The sequence below is a fragment of the Oryctolagus cuniculus genome, chromosome 1 (genome assembly GCF_051225735.1).
Source record: "Oryctolagus cuniculus isolate XC-2025 breed Fujian yellow rabbit chromosome 1, ASM5122573v1, whole genome shotgun sequence".
Classification (NCBI taxonomy): domain Eukaryota; kingdom Metazoa; phylum Chordata; class Mammalia; order Lagomorpha; family Leporidae; genus Oryctolagus; species Oryctolagus cuniculus.
The window spans coordinates 55612677-55625930 of NC_142867.1; the positions used below are offsets into that span (position 1 = coordinate 55612677).

At 47.3% G+C, this 13254-nt stretch overlaps 1 protein-coding gene and 1 long non-coding RNA gene across 9 annotated transcripts in view; one reads left to right on the plus strand and one right to left on the minus strand.

The window, feature by feature from the left end:
• Positions 1-13254, plus strand: part of IRAG1 (inositol 1,4,5-triphosphate receptor associated 1) — a 128983-nt gene that overhangs the window by 111060 nt on the left and 4669 nt on the right. For all 8 annotated transcript variants that reach the window (XR_016231293.1, XM_051851398.3, XM_017345354.4 and 5 more), the window contains 3 exons: positions 1233-1297; positions 8140-8259; positions 9430-9564. Coding sequence is in view for 7 of the 8 variants with exons in the window: in XM_051851398.3 (XP_051707358.3) it covers positions 1233-1297; positions 8140-8259; positions 9430-9564 (320 nt within the window). In the remaining variant the exon portion in view is untranslated. The remainder of the gene's footprint in view (positions 1-1232; positions 1298-8139; positions 8260-9429; positions 9565-13254) is intronic.
• LOC127492323 (uncharacterized) overlaps positions 1-13254 on the minus strand; it is a 64390-nt gene that overhangs the window by 2683 nt on the left and 48453 nt on the right. The gene's annotated exons all lie outside the window — the stretch shown is intronic.

Genomic DNA, 13254 nt, shown 5'->3' on the forward strand with positions numbered 1-13254 from the left:
GCTCTGTGGTGTGTGTTAGCAGACCTGTTTCCCATATTTTGCTAAAATGTATAAATGTGGCTTCCAAATACACTAGAGCACTTGAAAAACCTCAAAATTGTAAGTTATGAAAAATGCATAGATTTCAATTTCTCTGCACTAAACATTTTTTAATTCCATTTTCCATAAACTTTTTGAAGTACCCTCATATGGTGCTTTAGACGGGTGGTTGACACCCAAAACTAAACACTAAATTTATGCAGGACATTTCTGAAAACATACTATCCCCAGGTCTTACCTCAAGATCTCAAGTGGATCAAAGTTTTTTAAAAATCTCTCCTAAATGATTCTAATGTGTAGCCTGAGTTGAGAACCACTGCTTACACTAGGTCCATCTCATCAACATGACATGGAAATCCTGGGAAATTTACTATACAGAGGTTTCCCATGGCTTGAGCATCTAATAATGAACAGACATCTCCTGAGACTTCAGCCTGGGGCTTTGCCTGTAGGAGCACTGATGGACTTTTGTGGATATCTCCCAGGAAACTCAGGAATACATTTGGTAGGAGGTCTCTGGTGTTCTCTCACAGTCAGTAAACAGGGGACAGACAAAAAAATGATGGGTTCCCACTGGAATGGAGTCTCAATAGGTGAACTCTTCTCTTGGCTCAAGAAGACTTGAAGAGAAGGGGGGGTGGGTGATGCAGCAGGTAAAGCTGCTGCCTGCAACATCGGGTCACATATGGGCGCCGGTTTGTGTCTTTGCTCCACTTCCGATCAAGCTTCCTGCTAATGGCCTGGGAAAAACAGCGGACAATGGCCCAAGTGCTTGGGTCCCTGCACACCCAAGTGGAAGAGCTGGATGATGCTCCTGGTTCCTGGCTTTGGCCTGGCTCAACCCTGGCCACTACAGCACTTGGGGAATAAACCAGTAGATGGAAGACTGACTCTCTCTCTCTCTTTCTCTCTCTCTCTTTTCTCTGACTGACTTTCAAATAATTTTTTCAAAAGGAAAGGAACAAGTTGCAGGTGTTGCAGAGAGAAGGGTACCGAGGAAAGGAGCCCAGGGAAGTCCCAGGGACAAGGCTATCTAAGGCTGGGCTCTGGTGCATGTTGGGAAGTGGGGGGAGCGGAGGGAGGGAAAGAGAAGGGGCTGCAGCTACCCTTGCCCAGCATCATCAGAGGACTAGAAGTTCTGGTTTCTTCATTCCACTTCTCATCCTCACTTCTGTCTCCTGTTTCCCATCCAGTCGGAATCACCCAATGGGAAAAGCAACCTGCCTGCCGCCTCCTTACTGCCTGCACTTTTGGAAAAGTAAGTTTGTTGATTGTACTCTAATCTTTGGGATCCCAGCAGAAAATATCCTCAACTCATTTTTTTTTCCTCACACCATCATCCCCAAAATGGGATGCAAAGAAAATTAAGTAATAGAGTAATGAATGGAACTCTGAGACCCACAACTATTTCAGACTCAGTTGGCAAAGTTCTTGGACTAGGAGGATGCCACAGGTGAGGGTAAGCAGAGCCTGGAGGAGATAGAAGCTTCCTCTGGAGATTGGGATTCTCTGGGCTGCAAATACAACAGAGCCCCAACTCACTGGGGTATAAATATGAAGGCCACACATAGGGCAGCTCCCAGTGTGGCAGAGCAGGACTCCAGCTCTGCGCTCAACCACTTCCTCACCTTGGTCTACTTCGTACATTGACTTTGTGCTCATGGCAAATGGCTGCTTGTTCCAGGTATTCCAACCAGGACAGTATTGACAGAAAGAATCCCCACTTCTCTTTCTTCGGAATGAACTCAGAAGCCTCTCACCATCTTCCCTTTTGTCTCATTGGAAATTTTGGGACAAATGTTGGGAATAAAGTTTTGGAATGGGGTTGGTGTTAAAGACATAAACTATCCCCTGGAGTTAAGAAAATGAGCTTCTTATGAAGCAAAATAATGCCTTTGAAAAATAGTAAATTCCTGAACAAAATCACGTTACTGCTAGGAAGCAGGAAAGAGGACGAGTGCTGGATGGCAACCAACAGTGTCTGCGACGCCTAACTTTCCTGGGTATCCATGCAATTTGCAGGTCTTTTTATCCTCAGCCAAAGCAAGGCAGGCTGTTTCTGTGTACTCACAGGCGTTCCTAACTTTCCAAATTCTTCCATCTGCTTGCTGGAAAACATCTGGATCTCAGCTGCTACCTCTCAGAACCTTTCCCTGGTGTCTTTGCTCACTTGGTAGAACACAAACCTGACTTGTCCTTCTTCCCAGCCCTGAGACACCTTTAGTCCCCATTTCTACTTGTTGTTGGGAAGGTTTTGCTTGACCCAGCAGGGAATGTGTATGTTGGGCCCCTTTTGGTGCAGACAAGCTCCCCAGCTCCCCACCCCCAGACTCAACCCGTTTTCCTCACCTCTCAATATGTCTGTCCAACTGCCAGCTTATTGCTCCGTGACTACTCCCAGGTTGCTCTACAGATTTGCTCTGTATTTTCTTCCATGAGTTTACAGGTCCTTCATGTTATGGAACTCTCTCTAGCTTGCCTCCCCCTTCCTCCCCTACATCCTGAGAAATCGTAAAGGGATGACAGATTGACAGCCATGTGGAAGTCACTGAGTTAGAATCTCAGCAAGCCCCAGAGGCATAGTGCCTAGTCCACAGTCTCTGGATCCCTACAGAAAGGGTCACCTGTTGCTCTGGGATGCTCAGAACATCCCCCTGCCAACCCTCCCCTTGCACACACCAATCCCTACTCCAGAGGACTCCCATCAAGTCCTCAGTCCTGACTCTGGTCCTGGAGATCCAGTCATGGCAAATTTAGATCTCCAGTCTCCCAACAGACTCTAATCATGGTAGAGCAGGTCCAGGACTTGGTAGAACTGATGCTCAAGCCAGCTTCAGTCCAAAGCAGTGGGGATGATTGAGAACATGAGCTATCTTTGGTAGGAGAATCAGACTCAAAAGGAATGTGAACTAGTGAGGGTCAATGGTGGTGCCACCTTCCCAAGGGTTTAGAGCCAGGAGAGAGAAGGATAAGGTGAGGATGAAGGCAAGTCAAGCAAGAGACTCCCAGGAAGGTGTCAACAGGTCACTCTTGGGAATAACTAGAGAAAAGTAGCAGGAGCCATGCTGTGGGCTGGTTTGCCTGCTGAGAATGTACTCGTACAAGGATTGTTGCAGAGGGGAGAGGGAATATTCAAAGGAGGAGATATTATGACTAACCAGCTTCCCCCGGGTTATCTAAAAGCTGCTAAGGGATCTCCACCTGAACTCATGAAACTGGAAATATGTAAGAGCGTCCCAAGAGGCTAACAGTGAGCTCACTTGTGAATGAAAATGGATGCCTATCTTCTGATATAAAAATACAATCAATTCTAGCCACCCTACCCAAATTGTTAGAGACAAATAATGTTGTGATTTAAATTGCTTTCCAGCTTGTTTATTTAGCTTCATGCTAAAATGATTTCATATTTTCCAAGCAAGAAGGGAATTGGCTAAGCACATGAAAAGAAGATTAAATAGTCTATGGCTCATTCACAACCAAATACTGGTGAGATGATGGCGCTACCCAATGCAATCAGAGAATTCTGAGACTTACTCTTGTAGGTCCTTTCACAATAACACGCTCTTTATTCCACAAGCATCTAGCAACCTGTAGAACCAAAGAAACGTGTCGGTACAGGGGTCATATTTAAAGCCAGCCTTAGTTCACAGCCATGAGCAGAGATTCCTTTAGCACAGTCCAACAGAATTCTCAGCAAATAGCCATTTACAAAGAAGACTTTCCTATTTTACAAAACTCGCAGGCAGGGACTGGGTATGTCATAATGAAGTCAGTACAACTTAGTGGACACTTAAAGGCACCAAGCATCATTCCAATTCAAATGCAATCTTTGCTCCTGTGATCACAGTCATATGGAGGGTAAGGCGGGTATATAAAACATAACAATGTCCTCTGAGTCATGCTGTAACAGATAGTGGGGGCCCAGAGAGAGGGACAAAGTAACTTTAACCCAAGGGTGTGGGGGAGAGGAGCAGAGCTTTCTCAGGGAGAAGGCATTCAAGCTGAATCTTAGAGATGCATAAGGAGAAACTCCCAAAAGGATGATATATTCAGGGAACTTTAAGCTCAAGCCAGAGGCAGGAGACAACAACAGACATTGTACATGCTGTGTTTTCTCCCTGGCTCTCAAAGGCCCTCCCAGTCATCTCCCACTCTAGACAAGCAGTCTGTAAAATAAGGGCAGCATCCTAAGCCAAGGTCCAGCCTGCAGGTGGAAACAGGTTCACCCTTCACTGGGTAGGGACCGTGGAAGTCCCTCATACCACCTAGAACTCCAGGAAGAGACTTCTTTTGGACGGGAAGGCTCAAAGGGACTTGGGTTGCATATCCTGACACAAGGTTAGCTCCTGCACCAATAATGTGAACTCAAGAAAGTCCCTTAATCAACCTGAATGTGGGTTTCTTATCTGTCATTTGGGATAATGCCCAGCATGGGTGGCAGACAGTGTGGGCAAACACATGGGCAAGTGGCAGACTGGATACGGTCGAAGATGCTGTTCAACACACTGGTTGTGTGATCTCTGGTTGGTTACGTAACATCTCTGAGCCTTGGTTACCTCACCTGTGAAACTGAGAACAATCATATCTCACTGGGTCATCCCTGAGGCTCAGGTGAGATCCTGGAGCCTCAGGCAGAGATTAAATGTTAGCTCTTCTTATCATTGGGGAGATCAAATGAGAGAAAGTATTTGAGAGCCCCACAGGGGAGTTGAAATAGGCAGCAGATCCATGTGAAATGGGCTTCCTGGCTCTACCAGCAGAAGTTTTGTTTATGGACACTCGATTAGTAAAACTCTGAGGTGAGGGGTCAGCACAGTGGTGCAGCAGGTTAAGCCAACACCTGTAATGCTGGCATCCCATAATCGGAGTGCCCGTTTGAATCCCACCTGCTCAGCTTCCAATCTAGCTCCCTGCTAATGCACAAAACACTAAGGTGCATGGAGATGTTATGGCACACAATAGACATGCACCTAAGAAACTTATTACAGAAAACAGCTTTAAGTTTAATGTGAATTTTACGATACTTTAAATTAATTCAGAGTTCTTCTGTCTGGTGTGTCAGAGTAACATATATCAAGTTATCCCTTGAAGATACAAATAATTGCCAGATTAAAAAAAAAAGCCAAAGGTGATAAATTAACAATTCACATTTAGAGGAAGCTCAGATTGCTCTCAAAATTTACCAATCAATCCACTACACAATAATAGGTAACACTGGAATACCACGTTCCAGAGAGTTTGCTTACATTTCTTCTTTAATTCTTATACCACCACCTTCAGCTACACATTATTATCCCCAGTTTATAACTGAGAAATCTGAATTTCAGGCCGATTAAGTCATTTGCATGTATTGGAGCTGGGATCTGAACACAGGTTCGCCTCAGGCGTGTTCTTTTCCTCTTTACCACACTAGTCTCCTAACATGTTTACCATTAAGGAACCCCTAAGGTAGACCAACCCAGGCTAAAGAAATGAAAAGACTGATCCCAGTATTCCATTTCTGAAGTATGAATGCATTTCAGAAGAGAACAGCTTTCCCTGCCCTGGCTGTCACTGTGTTTTTCTTCTCTTGCTCCAATCATTTGGACAAATAGGAAATTGCACATTAGGCAAAGGTCAATGGAAGGGAGTGGATAATGTAATTTGCAAAAGGAGAACTGTTATGAATAGCTGGTATTTTTAGAGTGTTATCTTTCTTGTTCACAATGGGTTTTGGTTTCCAGCCTAATGAAATATAAATTTTACAAGGTCTGAGGAAAGTCGAGAGAAGGGAGACTGAAGCCAAGAATGAGAAGACATAAGGCTCACTCATAAACCCTGCCGGTGAGGTCAGGGAGGGGCAGCAGCTGGGAGCCCTCACAGTTCTGCCTGGGAAGCTCTCTTCCTAGTTTTGCCGTGTTTGAGGGCTCCTCCATGACAACCTCACTCCCACCAGGATTCGGGGCGCCTAGGTGAGCTGCAGGATTTGGAGAAAAGACATGGCTATGAGGATCCTTCCTCTCAATGTGTGATCCAGACCTCGATTGGGCTCCCAGCACTGGCCAGCCAACTCACTGCAGTTTTCTCGTATTTGCTTTCCTACTTGCCCACATGACTCTTGCCCCTGTGGCTTTCTCCTAAACCTTTGCTGGGCTCTACCGCTTGCTATCAGGGGACAGCCTCGCCTTCCCCTCTGTATACAAAGTTTAAGCTCTCAGTCCGAGAGGAGCTCCTCATCTTCCCTCGCCAGATCCCCAACTGGAGTCTTCACCTTCTTCCCTCGTTCTAACCGAGGAGAGGTTTCCACACCTTTCTATGGCAGGTCCCTACTTCCCTTTCCAAAGGCAGCCCCCTTTGGTCATCTGCTTTCCCTCCTCCCCTCTGCTGCTCACGTCTGCTACATTCAAAGGTGCTTTCATTCCTCAGCCCACTCTGGCAGCTTCTCGCTCCACTAACAAGCTCCTCCACAGCCCTTCAAGTCAGCTCACCGTGCCCGCATCTTCCCTCGTCTCCCCTTCCATTCTTTCCAGCCCGCCCTTGGTTCCCACCATTAAATCAAGGCTCCTCTTGACTCGAGTGACCGAGTCTAACTAACAGTCGCTCTGTGCCCCTGACTCAGCTCTCAGAAGTGGGTGGCACAGTGCACTCTCCCCTGGTTCTCAGGACTCCATACTCTGCTGGTCTCCCTCCCTCCTCTCTGCCTGCTGTTTCTCAGACTCCTCCGTAGGCTCCCTCTTTTCTGTCCAGGTATGGGGGTACTCATAGGCTGGTCTCAGCTCCTCCTCTTCTCTTCCCTCTCAGTCTCCTTAGGCAGTCTTATCCACTCCGCTGGCTTTCAATGTCAGCCAGGTTCTGATGACACCAAATGACTGTCCCCAGCTCTTCTGGAGGTATCTGGTATTTCCCACTGTCTACCTGACACCCCCACTTGGCAACCTCAGGGACCTTGCTAGTTTATCCCGTCCGAAAATGAACTTCCACCATACTGCCTCTTTGCAGTTCTTCACATACCCCAGGACCTTAAGTATTTGAGTCTTGGTACATCCAGCACCGTTGACCCAGGGTGATCTTTCCCCAGCTGTGGCCATGACTGACTTCTAGTCTTTCAGATCTGGGCTTCAATTTCAGCACCTCAGGCCTTTTTAAAAAAAAAAAAAATTTTTTTTTCTAAACATTCTCAGGGTGGGTGTTTGGTGAAGCAGTTAAGAAGCCACTTGGGACATCTGCATCCCACATCAAGAGAGCCTGGTTCCAGTCCTGGCTCTACTTGCAATTCCAGCTTCCTGCTAATGTGCACCCTGGGAGACAACAGATGATGACTCAAGTGCTTGGGCTCCTGCCACCTACAAGGGAGACCCAGATGAGTCTCCTGGTTTCAGCCTGGCCCAGCCCTGGCACTTGCAGGCATTTGGGGGGAATGAACCAGCAGATGGAAGATCAGTCAGTGTCTCTCTCTGCCTTTCAAATAAACTTAATTTTTTAAAAATAATTTTTAGAAATTTTGAAATTAAAACATTCTCTTCTTATTTTCCATTACTGCACAGTTTGTTTCTTTCATAAATATTACCACTCATAATGTCAAAGGCCCTCCCAGTCATCTCCCACTCTAGACAAGCAGTCTGTAAAATAAGGGCAGCATCCTAAGCTGCCTTTTTGTTTTCCTTTTTGGGGCTCTTTCTCTTCTGCTAAGCTCCATGTTGTATCCCCAATATGCTGCAACATGCCTATACCTTAGTTAGACCCAGTGTGTTTGGGGGAATGAGCAGGGATCATGAAGTAAAAGATGGGCCACAGGAATGGGGCGACCCTGAATGTCTGGGCTGCCCACCCCTTCCTCACCTCACTGCTGTGGAGCTGCTAAGAGCTGTCTGTCCCCTCACAGCACCTGCTGGAGTAAAAACAAAGGTGGATTTGGGAGCGCGAGGGAAACAGGAGCAGGAGCAGTGTTTGGCCCTTTGTAAAATCTTGTCTCCAGGTAGGAGGTTTGAAAAGAACCTGATGGCTCCTGAAAGACCCTGAGTTTTTGCACAGCCAACTGGGAATTAGGCTCGAGAGAGGGTTTTACTTTCAGATATTCAACTTTCCCTGAAATGATGCCCTGTACTTTCCCCTTCCCATCAGTGGAAAGACAAACGGGGACCCTGATTGTGACGCCTCTGTGCCCGCGCCGCCCCCAAGCTGCCTGGAGGAAGTGAGCCAGGAGACTAAGGCCAGGGTGGAGGAAGAAGCCTACAACAAGGGGTGAGTCAGATCACAGTCACCAAGGGTACCTGGCTGGTCTCGGGAGACACCTTCCCATGGCCTTTCCTGTTTCTTAGTGGCACTGGGGAAGCAACCAGTGGCCTCCAGACCTCCTTGCCTCAGGAAGGAACACAGAGGAAGGAGCAAGACCATTCCACAGGAAGGACAGAAGGAAGCAGGACAGAGGGTGTGGTCTGATAGTAATGACACGGCCTTCTTTTTAGGCAGAAAGCCACCAGAACAGTCAGGGGCCCAGGGTGAATTCCTCTTGGTGGTTCCCGAGGCTTCCTGACACGTGCTCAGGGCACTCATGTTGCTGCCAACAGCACCCAGGCAGCTGCAACTGTACTTCCTAAGACTTTCCTTCCTCATACACACTCTTATCCTCTTCCAACCGTCCCCTTCCCTGACTGTGCCACTTTGGCCAGTCATCAGTCACGGAAGGGGCAGAACACTGGGTAGGGCCCAAGCCCTGGCTCCCAGGTACAGAAAGACCTCTAACCAGGCATTGTGGTTGAACTGTCCTATCCCCTCGGTTCATGAGGGAAATGAACCTTCCCCTGATATAGAACTCACGGGCTTCTGGGTGGAGTCACTTACACAGTGGTGGGCTTGCCCCAGCCAAAGTGCTGGTCTTAAGCCCCCGGCTGTAGAACAGGCACACAGATTTGTTCTGGCTGACATTGATCTTGGGAAGTAAAACAAGTCTTTTCACCCACATCTTTATGCTCAGAGTGCCTGGGGAGAAACTCTTAACATTGACTATAAACATTTGCCAAGTACCTTTCTAGGTTAAGCTTTGTGCCTAGGACTTGCAAAAAAGGTCCCAAGGCCTTGAAATTCCGATGTTAGACAAAAGAGTAAGTGCAATCTTACCCCTGCAAATGTTTTCTAGGATAAGAACCCATCAGGAGAGCCTGGGCCCACATTTTTTCCCTGTCAGGTCTGTCACACTGTCGCATAAACAGGAAGGATGACTGGGGAGGGAGGGGAAATTGTACTGACGTGTGCCACTTTGGGGTTCAGTGGTGCATCACAGTGTTTTCCTGTTGTGTGGAATCACAGGAAGTGCGTAGGATTGGAAGTGCTCAAGTCCCCTGTCCTCCCAACTCAGGAAGGGATGCTTTGAGTCTGGTCTTTCCAGACTCAGTTGTCCTTTTTGTCCACCAGGTACCAGGAAGGTCTGAAGAAGACCAAAGAACTTCAAGACCTAAAAGAGGAGGAAGAAGAACAGAAGAGTGAGAGTCCAGAGGAACCTGGAGAGGTAGAAGAAACCGAAGAGGAGGAAAACGACCGGAGGAGCAGGTGGGACATTTGGAGCCCTTTCCTTGCCACTGCAGAAATGGATCACAGTTCATCTCACTCTTTAATTGCATAAAATCCCTGGAGATGCCAGGCCAGGGCCCACACTAAGTGGCCAACAGAAGCCAGGAAAGCACTCATGTTGGTGAGGAGGTAGAGGAGATGCCAAGGAGAGAAACTAGTTAACAATAGGATGATTTTACATAACTCAGGGGTCAGTGGTAGTCATTGGCAGGGCAGCCGGCCATGGGCCATGGGCAGGGCAGGAGCCGGAAAGGGTGAAGGACCCAGCCCAGTCAATGTCAGCTTCTTTTCCAGTCATCTGCATAAAAGGGCCCAGGCCAAGGGAGCTGGCCTAAAGCATTAGAGGGGGTTTCTTACAAGAAAAGTACAGGGGCAGAGGGAACACATGGAAGAAGGGGCAGACTCAGCTCAGCGGCAAAGATGAGTCTCCAGCAGGCAACAAGCATGGTCACTTGGACAGTACCTTCCCTTTGAATTGGAAGACTGGGGTTTTTCTTTCAAAGTACTTAATATTTCAAGTGTATTTTTCCCTAAATCAGAAGAAAAAATATAGCATGCATGTAAGAAGAGTAGATACTGCACCTTGGTCACTGGTGTCCTGCCTGGACTTTAGGATGTAGAATGGTAGACATAACCTCACCTGGTTCCAGGGTGTTCCATGTGTTGAGGCATGAGAGTAGACTCTCAGCCCCACCGGACCAGGATTACCCCATCCAAGGACATGCTTGGGGGCAGAACATGCTGGTGCTTATAGAAGACGTATACTTTGCCCCACAGATACCGTGACCACGTCAATGAACTGGAATTTCAGGATAGCCCCAATTTCTGCTCTATTGTCTCAATTAGTACATTAAGCCACCTTGGACTTTGATTTTTTAAAAAATGTAGTTATAAAAACCTTGGAGGCCGGCGCCGCGGCTCACTAAGCTAATCCTCCGCCTTGCGGCGCCGGCACACCAGGTTCTAGTCCCAGTCGAGGCACCGGATTCTGTCCCGGTTGCCCCTCTTCCTGTCCAGCTCTCTGCTGTGGCCCGGGAGTGCAGTGGAGGATGGCCCAAGTGCTTGGGCCCTGCACCCCATGGGAGACCAGGATAAGTACCTGGCTCCTGCCTTCGGATCAGCGTGGTGCGCTGGCCGCGGCAGCCATTGGAGGGTGAACCAACGGCAAAGGAAGACCTTTCTCTCTGTCTCTTTCACTGTCCACTCTGCCTGTCAAAAAAAAAAAAAAAAAAAAAAAAAAAAAAAAAAAACAAACAAACAAACAAAAAAAAAAAACCTTGGAATATACTTCACAAATTTTTGTTTTTATACACCTGGGCTATGTTGAAGTCCAGGGCAGCTCCACACAGAACAATTAATTACCTAATCATCTACTGAACTTGGCATGGAGTAAACATCTGGACCTCATTCTGACAAACTCAGGAAGTCACATGCATGCAATGAAAAATGTAGTAAGGTGAAGATTAGAAGCAAGATGGACATGCAAGTGATGGGAACACACATCCTGCCTCTCAAATAAATAACATTTTTTTTAAAATGTGGAATCTCTGCTGCCAGTGGCTGGGTCCTGCTCTCCCTCCTGGGCTCAGTGGCTCTTATTTTCAGGCCCCCACGTTGCCTTCCTTCCTCTCAGGGAGGCAAACCCAAGCCTGAACAAAGTCTTGTCTTTGGCATCCCTGAGTACAGCTAGGAAAGGCTGGAGTTTCTAATGCTTCCAAACACCGACAAGAAACAAAAGAGGAATAAACAGGGAGAGTACATGGAATATAAACAGTGTGGTGTACAAAGCACAGGACTCAAAGCCTTATCTAGTTCATTTGATCTCAGGAGACTGGTGGCTCCTTCCCTTGGGTGAAATCCCAGCGGAAATAAGACTTTGTGTCCCTCTCTGTCCAGCCCCAGGCCATCAGTGCTTGGGAGTGGCCAGCTGGAGCAGCCATCACCGAAGAGTGTCCTGTTGGTCCTGAGAGGCCTCGTTCTAACTCCGACCTTCACTGTCTCTTGCATTAGCTTTTTGGTTTTTGGAAACAGGCCTGTAGCTCAGGGGATGGATATGAGACAGGCGTGCAGCCCTTGGAAGGGTCCTTACCCTTCAGGACTGGGGCTCGGCCTGCCCTTTTCAGGCCCAGTGTGGCTGCTGCTTCTCCTGAAGGGCCAGTGTTGCTGTCAGCAGGTCCTCTTGCACCTGCAACCCATGCTTGAAGGAGCCTGAGAGCGGTTGTCATCAATGCCAGGCAATCCCCATTTATTCCTGAGTCCCTCAGAGCCACAGTTGCCTGCAATGCCTGCACTTAAAGTATTCCCCCAGGAAAAGTTTGGTCCTCATTAAAAAAGTCTGAAGCAATTAAAATTCCATGTCAGCGTGGGCATTGCGGGGCAGTTGGTTAAGCTACTGCTTGGGATATTCACATCCTATACTGCAATACTGGCTTGAGTCCTGCTACTCCACTTCTGCTGCAGCTCCCTGCTGATGCACCTGGGAAACAGCAGCTAATTGCCCAAGTACTTGGGTCCCTGCCACCCACATGAGAGACCTGGATGGAGTTCCCAACTCCTGGCTTTGGCATGGCCCAGCCCTAGTTTTGCAGGTGTTTGGAAAGTAAACCAATGTATAGAAAATCTCTCTTCTTTCACTCTGCTTTTCAAACAAATAAATAGATCTTTTTCAAAATATTAAGTGCTGGGGCTGAGCCGCCTCCTGCAGCACCAGCATCCCATATGGGCACTGGTTCGTGTCCCGGCTGCCCCTCTTCCAGTCCAGCTCTCTGCTATGCCCTGGTAAAACAGCAGAAGATGGCCCAAGTTCTTGGGCCCCTGCATCTGCATGGGAGACCCTGAGGAAGCTCCTGGCCCCTGGCTTTGGATTGGCCCATCTCTGGCCATTTGGGGAGTGAGCCAGTGGATGGAAGACCTTTCTCTCTGTCTCTCCGTCTCTCTGTAACTCTACCTCTCAAATAAGTAAATTAAAAAAATAAAAATAAATGCCTATTATTGCATTTAAAAACACTGAGGTAAGCCCAGCTGCCAAGCTCTTATTTAAGAGATTCAGTAGCAAATGCTGAAATCCTTTTGTCAGAGTTTCTTCTCTGATATATGTAACAATGTAATCTGCTATGAATACTGCTCTCTACGTTTAAAATGGACTTTGGAACCACCATTATCTTAACCATCTTAAAACAGAGAACACAGGTTTGTTATATTTGTATCAGAAATACAATGACCAAATGAGATCCTTAATAAGATGCAACATAGAACTTTTTCTTTTCTCTGTCTTTTCAAACCTGCCTTGATATTTAGGCTACTTCCTTTATTTTCCAATAACTCTCAGAGAGCAGAAGCTTACTTTTAACAACCAGAAAAATCACTTCCAAAGGAACTGTATTTCTAATCCAGTCCCTAAGCTCTTTTATGGGCTAGAAATGGATGATCAGCTCTAAAGGGTCCAAAGCCAGATCTTGACTTTCTCCCTTGCAGGCTCCTCAAGAGTGTGGTTAGAGTGGGATCCTGGGTGCCCCAGCAGCTTGTCTGGGGCATGGAAAAATACAACCCTAAAGACAGACTCCATCTTAGCATCCAATGACATCTACATAGAAACCAAAGTATCCAAACAGGGCTGAGAAAATTAGCTTCCATTTCCAAGCTCTCCCTTCCCAACAGGCGCAAAAGCAA